The following is a 13,068-nucleotide window of genomic DNA, read 5'->3' on the forward strand; positions in this document are numbered from 1 at the left end:
CTTGACGCATGCGCATTAGCAACAACGCAGCTGCTGCCTATTGCACATGCGCAGCACAAACACACACGCACACGACGCATGCGCATTAGCAACAACGCAGCTACTGCCGACTGCAAATGCGCAGTGCGGCGCACGGAGCGTCCCCTCAGCGCCTGCGCAGTAGCAGTCATGCGGCGCATGCGCGCTGTCGATCTGCAGGCTTTCCGGTCCCGGCAGCGCAGGCGCAGTGGTTGCGGTGGACGGGCGGCCATCGCAGCGGCGCAGGATGATCATCCCCGTGCGCTGCTTCACCTGCGGCAAAGTGGTCGGCAACAAGTGGGAGGCCTACCTGGGCCTGCTGCAGGCCGAGTACACCGAGGGGTGAGTGCGCCGGGCCCGGGTCTCCGCGCCGCTGGGCGGTTGGGAAGGGCCCGCACTCCGCGGGGGTCAGAGAGTCACACAGCACAGGCCCTTCGGCCCACTCTGCCCATGCTGACCCACCTGGCCCATGCTGACCCACCTACACGAGTCCCGCCCGCCTGCGGCACTTCAGTTTACAGCGCGGACACAGGCCTTTCGGCCCACCCTTCCCCTGCTGACCCACCCCGCCCATGCTGCCCCACCCTGCCCATGCTGACCCACCTACACGAGTCCCACCCGCCTGCCTGCGGCCCATTGTAGTTTAGAGATACAGCGCGGACACAGGCCCTTCGGCCCACCCCGCCCATGCTGACCCACCTACACGAGTCCCACCCGCCTGCCTGCGGCCCATTGTAGTTTAGAGATACAGCGCGGACACAGGCCCTTCGGCCCACCCCGCCCATGCTGACCCACCTACACGAGTCCCACCCGCCTGCCTGCGGCCCATTGTAGTTTAGAGATACAGCGCGGACACAGGCCCTTCGGCCCACCCCGCCCATGCTGACCCACCTACACGAGTCCCACCCGCCTGCCTGCGGCCCATTGTAGTTTAGAGATACAGCGCGGACACAGCCAGGCCCTTCGTCCGGCCGCCCAGCGATCCCCGCACACTCACTAACACCACCCGACACACACTCGGGACAGTTTACACACACTAGAAGCCAGTTAACCTGCAAACCTGCGCGTCTGTGGAGTGTGGGGGGAAACCGGAGCACCCGGAGAAAACCCACCCACGCGGTCACAGTGAGAACGTACAAACTCCGTACAGACAGCGCCCGTGGTCGGGATCGATCCCGACTCCACCGCTGGCTGCGCCACCAAAGCCCTTCAGACAGTGCCTGTGTCAATGGTTGAGCTGAACTGACTTTGCCGTCCATTTCTATCCTGTTGCCTTTAGAGGGATAGGAACCATGTGCAGTTTAAGTTGCCACAATGGTTAGCACAGATGTGGGCTGAAGGGCCTGTCCCTATGCTGCAATATTCTGTTTCCACGTAGGTAAAGAATTTCTTAATCACGAACAGCTCAATAATCTGTGATTTGAGTCTAGTTTGGACATGCAGAGTGGAAATGCCCTTCGGCCTACCAGGTCTGCGTCGACCAACGATCACACTAGTTTAGCCGTACGTTAGTTTAGTTTAGCTACAGCGCATAAACAGGCCCTTCGGCCCACTGAGTCCACGTCGATCACTATTCTATCCTGCACATGAGGAATAATTTACAGAAACCAATTTTAACCTACAATCCTGCACATCTTTGGAATATGGAAGGAAACTGGAGCACCTGGAGAATCCCCACAAGTTCACAGGGAGAATGTACAAACTCTACAAGCAGCACCTGTAGTCAGGACCGAACCAGGGTATCTGGTGCTGTAAGGCAGCAACTCAACCGCTGTGCTACCCTGAATATGAATCCTTCATATTGAAGATGGAGATAAATGTCCTTACTAAATGATGGAGAATGGGCAGGAAGGGAGTTTAGATTAACAGTACCTAAGTGTTAGGGTCTACACAGAAGCCTACCCTTTAGGGTTTTGTATGCTCTGATGCTGATTAAGATATTATTCTAATGTACGTTTCTCTGTTAAATTTATTCTGATAATACCACCTTCCACACCATCACTTCTAGTACAACTTCTCTCTTTTTTAACTGTCACTTGTCTGCCTGTTCCCACTTCTATACTTCCCTTGGCTGCATCTTTCTCCTCCTTCCTCGTGCCCTATAACCCCCGCCCCTCCAACACACACACACAAACTCCCACCTGCATTTTTAGTTAACAAGCTTGAGGAACTAGCAGGCCCTCTTTGAACAAAGTACTCCACATGCAGCACCCTGGGTTTAAAATCAAGATCACTGGGTCGAGAAAAGCAATACTTTAAGACTGCCCGAGGGTGGAGTAATTCAGCGAGTGAGACAGCATAGAAACATAGAAAATAGGTGCAGGAGTAGGCCATTCGGCCCTTCGAGCCTGCACCGCCATTCAATATGATCATGGCTGATCATCCAACTCAGTATCCTGTACCTGCCTTCTCTCCATACCCCCTGATCCCTTTAGCCACAAGGGCCACATCTAACTCCCTCTTAAATATAGCCAATGAACTGGCCTCAACTACTTTCTGTGGCAGAGAATTCCACAGATTCACCACTCTCTGTGTGAAAAAAAACTTTCTCATCTCTGTCTTAAAAGACTTCCCCCTTATCCTTAAACTGTGACCCCTTGTTCTGGACTTCCCCAACATCGGGAACAATCTTCCCGCATCTAGCCTGTCCAACCCCTGAAGAATTTTCCCGCATCTAGCCCCCATAATCTTCCCGCATCTAGCCTGTCCAACCCCTTAAGAATTTTGTAAGTTTCTATAAGATCCCCCTCAATCTTCTAAATTTCAGCAAGTACAAGCCGAGTCTATCCAGTCTTTCTTCATATGAAAGTCCTGCCATCCCAGGAATCAATCTGGTCTCTGTACTCCCTCTATGACAAGAATGTCTTTCCTCAGATTAGGAGACCAAATCTGTACGCAATACTCCAGGTGTGGTCTCACCAATGCCCTGTACAACTGCAGCAGAACCTCCCTGCTCCTATACTCAAATCCCCTCGCTATGAATACCATTCGCATCTCTGGAGAAAAGGATTAGGCGACGTTTCGGGTCGAGACCTGAAACATCACCTGTTCCTTATCTCCAGAGATGCTGCCTGAGCCGCTGAGTTGCTCCAGCGTTTAGTTATCCGGTTTAAACCAGCATCTGCCGTTCCTTCCTGCACAACTTTAGACTGCCCCGTGGGTGGAAGGTTGAATTGCTCCAACCTTTCTGCAGTTGAGGGAGAGTGACCCGTGTCTCTCATGGGTCTTGATTTGTTCCATAATGAGATTGAATCGCCCTGTGATTCACGGTGGGTTACATGTTTCTAGTGATGCACTGGACGCGCTGGGCCTGAAGAGGTATTGCTGTCGTCGGATGCTCCTCTCCCACGTGGACCTGATTGAGAAACTCCTGAACTACGCTCCCCTGGAGAAATGATCGATCCTTGACTTTTGGATCATGATAATGGCAAAGTATTGGTCTAACCTCGCTGGTGTGACAGCAGAACTCTACACAAAGATCTGAAGAACATGATCTGGAAGAAGACAATTTGCATTGCTGTATCTTAAATAAAAATGGGGATTTTATATTATCAGTGCATATGAATGAGAAGTTTATTTTCATTCATTCATTTCATTTCGTACATGTTAAAAGACATCAATTAAAAAACAAAATAAACAAAAAACAGAAGAAATACAAAGAATTTCATCCATTACTTAACGTCTTTACATGTGTGAAAAGGAGTAGGAAGAAGTGTGAACTTATTTAATCCTACCCCCATTCCCTAATCAATATTTATCAAGTATTAACTATAACTAATACCTAAAATACATATATAACTACATATATACTCACTCACCCCTACAATCATATGAATATACCTATTTACACAATAATGTCTATATTAACTACATCTGATATATATACATACATTAGGCCAATCATATATATACATATATATACCCGACCATTTATATACAAAATATAAATACAAATATAGTCACCCACCCGTATAATAAGTCAGATATTAATATAAAAATACTCCTACACCCTTATATGTTCATATAGATATACTTATTTAAATAATGATGTGTTATTATATGTAGACCCCTGGTGACTTAATCCCCCTCCTCACTACCTAGAAAAAATCATGTGTTTATATTTGTTTTTAAACTGGATGATGTTTGAACATTGTTTTAATTCCGCATTCATTCTGTTCCATAGCTTTACTCCACTGATTGATATAGAAAATCTTTTCATTGTTTTCAACTTTTCATATTTGACTACTTTGCTGGTAAAAGGCGATCCCTTTTCTTTTTAAAGAGATCTTTATTCCCTTACGGTGATTAGTGGACTGGAAAGTAATCATTTTGTCATAATCTTATTTGGTGTACTGAACCATAAATGTCAGCCGTTCAGGATCCCACCCACCTGCACTTTTGAAGTAATTCTCACTCCAGTTACTAAGTGTTACATCAGAATACATCCAGTGATAGGAGAGGTCTGTGACCATTCTCAATTCTGTAGTTTATCTGCTCTGAAGGTGACTTTGAGCCGACACTGAAGAAATGACAAGGAGGACCAAGCCTCCTTGGTCGGTGGCGCAGCGGTAGAGTTGCTGCCTTACAGCGAATGCAGCGCCGGAGACTCAGGTTCGTACGGGTGCTGTACTGTACGGAGTTTGTGCGTTCTCCCCGTGACCTGCGTGGGTTTTCTCCGAGATCTTCGGTTTCCTCCCACACTCCAAAGACGTACAGGTTTGTAGGTTAATTGGCTGGGCAAATGTTAAAAAAAAAAAAATTGTCCCTAGTGGGTGTAGGATAGTGTTAATGTGCGGGGATCGCTGGGCGGCGCGGACCCGGTGGGCCGAAGGGCCTGTTTCTGCGCTGTATCTCTAAATCTAAATATCTAAAGCCAGTGCATGCCCTGTCCTGTACCTTCACAGCATGAGTGCCTGGGCATTATCCTGCACAGCAGCCTTTCTTTGCCTTAGTGGCAAAGCCAGTTTTGTGTCAAAGTTAATTACTGTGTAGGACTTTGCTAATGAAGAGGTTGCCGCTTTCAATTACACCAAAACAAAGTGCTGTAAATACCTGGGTTCAGCAGCATTCGAGGAATGTGAATAATATGGGTAAATAGTGCTTCAGTACCAACCTGACATGGTAACTTTCTCTCCACTCTTTGATGTCTAGAAATGAGATTTGATATTTCACTATGTATACATTTCATTTGACGTGTAAATGTCCTCACTGCAGTTTTTTACTCCACTAATTTTGATTTGTAATTTAAAATTGAAGAGTAAATTTTGCCGGGCCCGCAGGAGGGATTTGGACCCAAGGGGTCCACGCCCGTCTAGTTGCTACCTAAAATTTAGGGTTGGTAACCCTGCTCTTCCTGAAACTAGGTAGTAATGTTATTATACTCTGAACAATGTGTCACTGTTCCGGTCATTATTCAGAGTAAAAATAACATCTTTCTATTACTAAAGCTCTCATCCCCAGGGGCACTCCCTTCCCAGCAACAGGTCCATGGTTGGGCCGAGAGGGGAGTGGAGGAGGGGGGTAGGGAGGGAGGGAGAGGGGTGGGGGGAGAGGGTGGGAATGGGGTGAAGGGGTCGGGGAGGGAGTCGTGTGGTTTAGGGGGAGGAATGGGTGAAGGTGTGGGGGGGGGGGGGGGGGGAGGGAGGGAGGGGTGAAGGGAAGGGGAAGAGAGACCAATGCAGGAGTGGTTTGAGACCAATGCACTTGGTCTAGTATATATTACTAAAACTCATCTTGTATGTGGGTTTGCGTGTTTGTGAATATATTTGTTCTGGAAATGCAGCCAAAATGGTATACGATAGCGTGACAATTTTAGGCCCAACTTACTCACCATTGTCTTGAGGTTCAAATGTTTGTTATATTTTTTAAGTTTTTCTCTTTTTAAACTTTAAAAATCACCCTTTTAAGTAAAAAAAATCAGTTTTCCATTTCCACTGACCATCAGCAGCATTCGACGTCACAATGGGACCCGCCCGAGTGACGGGAGTGGCAGCCAATGGGATGGGGGGGGCATGATGGCCGCCGAGGGCAGGACCCACGAGAGTGGCGGCCAATGAGGGGGGGGGGGAGCTGCTGAGCCGACGAGCTGAAACTTTAATGGATGCGCTCCCCCCTTCGCCGGGAGGACCGGCGCACGTCTGACCTTCCTCCCGTGGCAGAGGGGGTCCATGGATCGTCGGTTGGGGAGGGTTGCCGGGCCCGCAGGAGAGGTTTGCCGGGCCCGCAGGAGGGATTTGGACCCAAGGGGTCCACGCCCGTCTAGTTGCTACCTAAAATTTAGGGTTGGTAACCCTGCTATTCCTGAAACTAAGTAATGCTATTTCATATTTCATATTTTATATATTTTTCATATTTCAGATACAGCGCGGAAACAGGCCTTTTCGGCCCACCAAGTCCGCACCGCCCAGTGATCCCCGCACATTAACACTATCCTACACACACTAGGGACAATTTTTAAATTTACCCAGTCAACCTACATACCTGTACGTCTTTGGAGTGTGGGAGGAAACCGAAGATCTCGGAGAAAACCCACGCAGGTCACGGGGAGAACGCACAAACTCCTTACAGTGCAGCACCCGTAGTCAGGATCGAACCTGAGTCTCCGGCGCTGCATTCGCTGTAAAGCAGCAACTCTACCGCTGCGCTACCGTGCCGCCCGATTATACGCTGAAGAATGTGTTACTATTCCACGCATTATTCAGAGTAATATAACATTACTACCTAGTTTCAGGAATATCGGTTCCCTCCCTTAAATTTTAATCACAAGAAAAAATTACAAAAGCCTGATAATTCCTGGTAAGTTCAGATACCAGCCACCACCAAACGATGAATAATCATTTCTCTGGGATGAATTTGGGTGCTAATTCCTCCACAGTCGATTGGAATTGTAGCTGGAATGTTTAAAAGTTCTTTTAGACAAGGTCACGATTTAATCACAGTTGAACAGGCTAATATTCAGGAGACAGAAACCAGATCCAGCAGTCCTTTCAAGTCCAGCACACAGACAAGCACCAACTAGGCACAGACTGAGCCAGGAGAGGGGCCATGTGTTCCTTGGCAACTCCAGTAGTGGAATGTTGGTCCAAATTTTACACTCAAGGCACTTTAATTCATACCTTTCCTCTCCGAAGTTCATAGGAACAGAATTCGGCCCATCAAGTCTACTCAACCATTCAATCATGGCTGATCCATCTCTCCCTCTCAACCCCATCCTCATGCCTTCTCCCCACAACCCCTGACACCCAAACACCTAATCAAGAATCTGTCAATCTCCACCTTAAAAATATCAAAAACACAAAGGCAGTGATGCTGAGCTACAGGACCATCCCTTGTGTATCAAGTTATCTTCAGCCAAAAAGAATAAATGCTCAGCCACTGACAAATCCCTTTTTATGCACCGCAATAAACATATTAGCAAACTGATCCAAAGCAACTGGCATGAAATGGGACAGGACATGTCTCAAGAAAGTTATTATGTGTGGGAAGGAACTGCAGATGCTGGTTTAAACCGTAGACACAAAAAGCTGGAATAATTCAGCGGGACAGGCAGCATCTCTGGCGAGGAATGGGCGACGTTTTGGGTCTCTACATCATCGTCTATATCTCTCGTTTCCCTTATCCCCAACTACTCTGAAGAAGGGTCTCGACCCAAAACGTCACCCATTCCTTCTCGCCAGAGATGCTGCCTGTCCAGCTTTTTGCCTATCTTCAAGAAAGTTGTTTATCTATTTGTTCAGTGTAAGTGGTTGTCAACTATACTCAATTCTATACATTACATAGAAACAGAAAATAGGTGCAGGCCTTTTGGCCCTTCGAGCCAGCACCGCCATTTATTGTGATCATGGCTGATCATCCACGATCAGTAACCCCTGCCTGCCTTCTCCCCATAAACCTTGATTCCACTAGCCTCTAGAGCTCCATCTAACTCTTTTAAATTCATCCAGTGAATCGACCTCCAATGCCTTCTGTGGCAGAGAATTCCATAAATTCACAACCCTCTGGGTGAAAAGGTTTTTTCTCATCTCAGTTTTAAATGGCCTCCCCTTTCTTCTTAGACTGTGGCCCCTGGTTCTGGACTCCAACATTGGGAACATTTTTCCTGCATCTAGCTTGTCCAGTCCTTTTTATAATTTTATACGTTTCTATAAGATCCCCTCTCATCCTTCTAAATTCCAGTGAATACAAGCCCAGTCTTTCCAATCTTTCCTCATATGACAGTCCCGCCATCCAAGGGATTAACCTCGTGAACCTACGCTGCACTGCCTCAATAACAAGGACATCCTTCCTCAAATTAGGAGACCAAAACTGCACACAATACTCCAGATGTGGTCTCACCATGGCCATGTACAGCTGCAGAAGGACCTCTTTAAACCTATACTCAAATCCTCTTATTATGAAGGCCAACCTGCCATTAGCTTTCTTAACTGCCTGCTGTATCTGCATTGAAGGCAAGACACAGGAGGAAACCATGGCATCCAGAGGAAACCCCTACAGTCAACACCAATGAACAGGATTGAACCTAGGTTTTTGAAGCAGTTAAGGTAGTGGTTCTACTAGCTATGCTATGCCACTTTTTATGTTCTGTGGCTATTTTAATTTTCCACCATCTACATTTGCCAATAAAACATCGTAAACATGATACAAAAGCAGTCCACTGACTCCAATTTCCTATTTGAGTGGGGAGAACTGTGATCAGATGATTGGTGTAGACCATTGCTATGACAGGTTCATCAGGAATGAAGTGCTGGGAATATTCGGGTGAATCTGTGGAGAGTTAACTTTACAGGGAGTCAGTCCCCAGGTTACGACTGGCTTCTGTTCCTGAGAAATGTTCATAACCCAAACTGTTTGTAAGTAAGAAATGAACAAAAATAGTGTGGGTGGGGATCACAGAAACTGCCGTGATGGGAGAGCAAGTATGCACAGGAAGATCTGTCATCAACCAATGTCCTAGGGGGAGTGTTTGCTAGTGCTGTCAGGGAGGATTTAAACTAATGTGGCAGGGGGATGGGAGCATGAGCAGAGAGACAGAGGGGTGCAAAATGAGGGTGGAAGCAATAGGTAGCAAGGTGAAAAGTAAAAGTGTCAGGCAGACAAATCCAGGGCAAAAATCAAAAAGGGCCGCTTTTCAACATAATTGTATAAGGGGTAAGAGTGTTGTAAAAACAAGCCTGAAGGCTTTGTGTCTCAATGCAAGGAGCATTTGGAATAAGGTGGATGAATTAAATGTGGAGATAGTTATTAATGAATATGATATTGTTGGGATTACGGAGACATGGCTCCGGGGTGACCAAGACTGGGAGCTGAACATCCAGGGATATTCAATATTCAGGAGGGATAGACAGAAAGGAAAAGGAGGTGGGGTAGCGTTAGAAACATAGAAAATAGGTGCAGGAGTAGGCCATTCGGCCCTTCGAGCCTGCACCGCCATTCAATATGATCATGGCTGATCATCCAGCTCAGTAGCCTGTACCTGCCTTCTCTCCATACCCCCTGATCCTTTTAGCAAAAAGGGCCACATCTAACTCCCTCTTAAATATAGCCAATGAACTGGCCTCAACTACCTTCTGTGGCAGAGAATTCCACAGACTCACCACTCTCTGTGTGAAGAGGCCAGTTCTGGTTAGAGAGGAGATTAACACAATAGAAAGGAAGGACATTAGCTTGGAGGATGTGGAATCGATACGGGTAGAGCTGCGAGAAACACTAAGGGGCAGAAAACGCTAGTGGGAGTTGTGTACAGGCCACCTAACAGTAGTAGTAGAGTTGGGGATGGCATCAAACAGGAAATTAGAAATGCGTGCAACAAAGGTAAAACAGTTATAATGGGTGACTTCAATCTACATATAGATTGGGTGAATCAAATTGGCAGAGGTGCTGAGGAAGAGGATTTCTTGGAATGTATACGAGTTTTCTAAACCAACATGTAGAGGAACCAACGAGAGAGCAGGCTATTCTAGACTGGGTATTGAGTAACGAGGAAGGGTTAGTTAGCAGTCTTGATGTGCGTGGCCCCTTGGGCAAGAGTGACCATAATATGGTTGAGTTCTTCATTAGGATGGAGAGTGACTTAGTTAATTCAGAAACAACGGTTCTGAACTTAAAGAAAGGTAACTTTGAGGGCATGAGACGTGAATTGGCCAAGATAGACTGGCAATTAATTCTTAAAGGGTTGACGGTGGATATGCAATGGAAGGCGTTTAAAGACCGCATGGATGAACTACAACAATTGTTCATCCCAGTTTGGCAAAAGAATAAATCAGGGAAGGTAGTGCATCCGTGGCTAACAAGGGAGATTAGGGATAGTATCAAAACAAAAGATGAAGCGTACAAATTAGCAAGAAAAAGCAGCCTACCAGAGGACTGGGAGAAATTCAGAGTCCAGCAGAGGAGGACAAAGGGCTTAATTAGGAAAGGGAAAATACATTATGAAAGAAAACTGGCAGGGAACATAAAAACTGACTGCAAAAGCTTTTATAGATATGTGAAGAGAAAAAGATTAGTTAAAACAAATGTAGGTCCCTTGCAGTCAGAAACAGGTGAATTGATCATGGGGATCAAGGACATGGCAGACCAATTGAATAACTACTTTGGTTCTGTCTTCACTAAGGAAGACATAAATAATCTGCCGGAAATAGCAGGGGACCGAGGGTCAAATGAGATGGAGGAACTGAGTGAAATCCAGGTTAGTCGGGAAGTGGTGTTAGGTAAATTGAATGGATTAAAGGCCGATAAATCCCCAGGCTGCATCCCAGAGTGCTTAAGGAGGTAGCCCCAGAAATAGTGGATGCATTAGTGATAATTTTTCAAAACTCTTTAGATTCTGGAGTAGTTCCTGAGGATTAGAGGGTAGCTAATGTAACCCCACTTTTCAAAAAGGGAGGGAGAGAGAAAACAGGGAATTACAGACCAGTTAGTCTAACATCGGTAGTGGGGAAAATGCTAGAGTCAGTTATTAAAGATGGGATAGCAGCACATTTGGAAAGTGGTGAAATCATTGGACAAAGTCAGCATGGATTTATGAAAGGTAATTCATGTCTGACGAATCTTATAGAATTTTTCGAGGATGTAACTAGTAGAGTGGATAAGGGAGAATCAGTGGATGTGTTATATCTGGACTTCCAGAAGGCTTTCGACAAGGTCCCACATAAGAGATTAGTATGCAAACTTAAAGCACACGGTATTGTGGGTTCAGTATTGATGTGGATAGAGAACTGGCTGGCAGACAGGAAGCAAAGAGTAGGAATAAACGGGTCCTTTTCAGAATGGCAGGCAGTGACTAGTGGGGTACCGCAAGGCTCAGTGCTGGGACCCCAGCTATTTACAATATATATTAATGATTTGGACGAGGGAATTGAATGCAACATCTCCATGTTTGCGGATGACACGAAGCTGGGGGGCAGTGTTAGCTGTGAGGAGGATGCTAGGAGACTGCACTTGGATAGGTTAGGTGAGTGGGCAAATGCATGGCAGATGCAGTATAACGTGGATAAATGTGAGGTTATCCACTTTGGTGGCAAGAACAGGAAAGCAGACTATTACCTGAATGGTGGCCGATTAGGAGAAGGGGAGATGCAACGAGACCTGGGTGTCGTGGTACACCAGTTATTGAAAGTAGGCATGCAGGTGCAGCAGGCAGTGAAGAAAGTGAATGGTATGTTGGCATTCATAGCGAGGGGATTTGAGTATAGGAGCAGGGAGGTTCTGCTGCAGTTGTACAGGGCATTGGTGAGACCACACCTGGAGTATTGCGTACAGTTTTAGTCTCCTAATCTGAGGAGACATTCTTGCCATAGAGGGAGTACAGAGAAGGTTCACCAGATTGATTCCTGGGATGGCTGGACTTTCATATGAAGAAAGACTGGATAGACTCGGCTTGTACTCGCTGGAATTTAGAAGATTGAGGGGGGATCTTATAGAAACGTACAAAATTCTTAAGGGGTTGGACAGGCTATATGCAGGAAGATTGTTCCCGATGTTGGGGAAGTCCAGAACAAGGGGTCACAGTTTAAGGATAAGAGGGAAGTCTTTTAGGACCGAGATGAGAAAGTTTTCTTTCCACAGAGTGGTGAATCTGTGGAATTCTCTGCCACAGAAGGTAGTTGAGGCCAGTTCATTGGCTATATTTAAGAGGGAGTTAGATGTGGCCCTTGTGGCTAAAGGGATCAGGGGGTATGGAGAGAAGGCAGGTACAGGATACTGAGTTGGATGATCAGCCATGATCATATTGAATGGCGGTGCAGGCTCGAAGGGCCGAATGGCCTACTCCTGCACCTATTTTCTATGTTCATCAGCGCTCTTTATACAGGGTTTACTCCTGTGTCTTACCCTCAATGTATAGAATTGAGTCTAGTTAACAACCACTGACAGTGAGTAAATAGATCAGCTTCTTGAGACAGTTCCCTGTCCATTTCATGCCAGTTGTTGCTGTGGATCGGTTTGCCAGTACAAAAAGGGGATTATGGTATTTATTTATTCTTTATTTATCTGCAGGCAAATCTTCTCCCTGCCATCTCACCAGCCTCCCAAACACTTGTTATGTTTCGACGTATCCAAGACAGATGTTTGGGCAGCAGTGGTGCAGCTTGTAGAGCTGCTGCCTCAATGCCCGAGACCCAGCTTCAGGCCCATGGGGAGTTTGCACATTGCCCTTGATCACATGGGTTTCCTCCCACATCCAAGACACATGGGCTGGCAGGTTCATTGGCCTCTGTAAATTGCCCCGAGTATGTAGGAAATGGATGAGAAAATGGGATAAAGCAGAACTGGATGAAAGGGGATCTTACCGAAACATAAGATTATTAAAGGGTTGGACACGTTAGAGGCAGGAAACATGTTCCCAATGTTGGGGGAAGTCCAGAGCCAGGGGCCACAGTTTAAGAGCAAGGGGTAGGCCATTTAGAACGGAGATGAGGAAAACCTTTTTCAGTCAGAGTTGTAAATCTGTGGAATTCACTGCCTCAGAAGGCAGTGGAGGCCAATTATCTGAATGCATTCAAGAGCGAGCTAGATAGAGCTCTTAAGGATAGCGGAGTCAGGGGGTATGGGGAG

At 46.5% G+C, this 13,068-nt stretch overlaps 1 protein-coding gene across 1 annotated transcript; it reads left to right on the forward strand.

Moving 5' to 3' along the window:
- The first annotated feature begins 203 nt into the window (after nt 1-203).
- polr2l (RNA polymerase II, I and III subunit L) lies at nt 204-3,569 on the forward strand. The gene is made up of 2 exons (XM_078430582.1): nt 204-360; nt 3,307-3,569. The coding sequence occupies exons 1-2, from the start codon at nt 266-268 to the stop codon at nt 3,413-3,415; spliced, it is 204 nt and encodes a 67-aa protein (XP_078286708.1). The 5' UTR covers nt 204-265; the 3' UTR covers nt 3,416-3,569.
- The last annotated feature ends 9,499 nt before the right edge of the window (nt 3,570-13,068 follow it).

This window comes from Rhinoraja longicauda, chromosome 40, assembly GCF_053455715.1.
Source record: "Rhinoraja longicauda isolate Sanriku21f chromosome 40, sRhiLon1.1, whole genome shotgun sequence".
In the NCBI taxonomy this organism is placed as follows: Eukaryota; Metazoa; Chordata; class Chondrichthyes; order Rajiformes; family Arhynchobatidae; genus Rhinoraja; species Rhinoraja longicauda.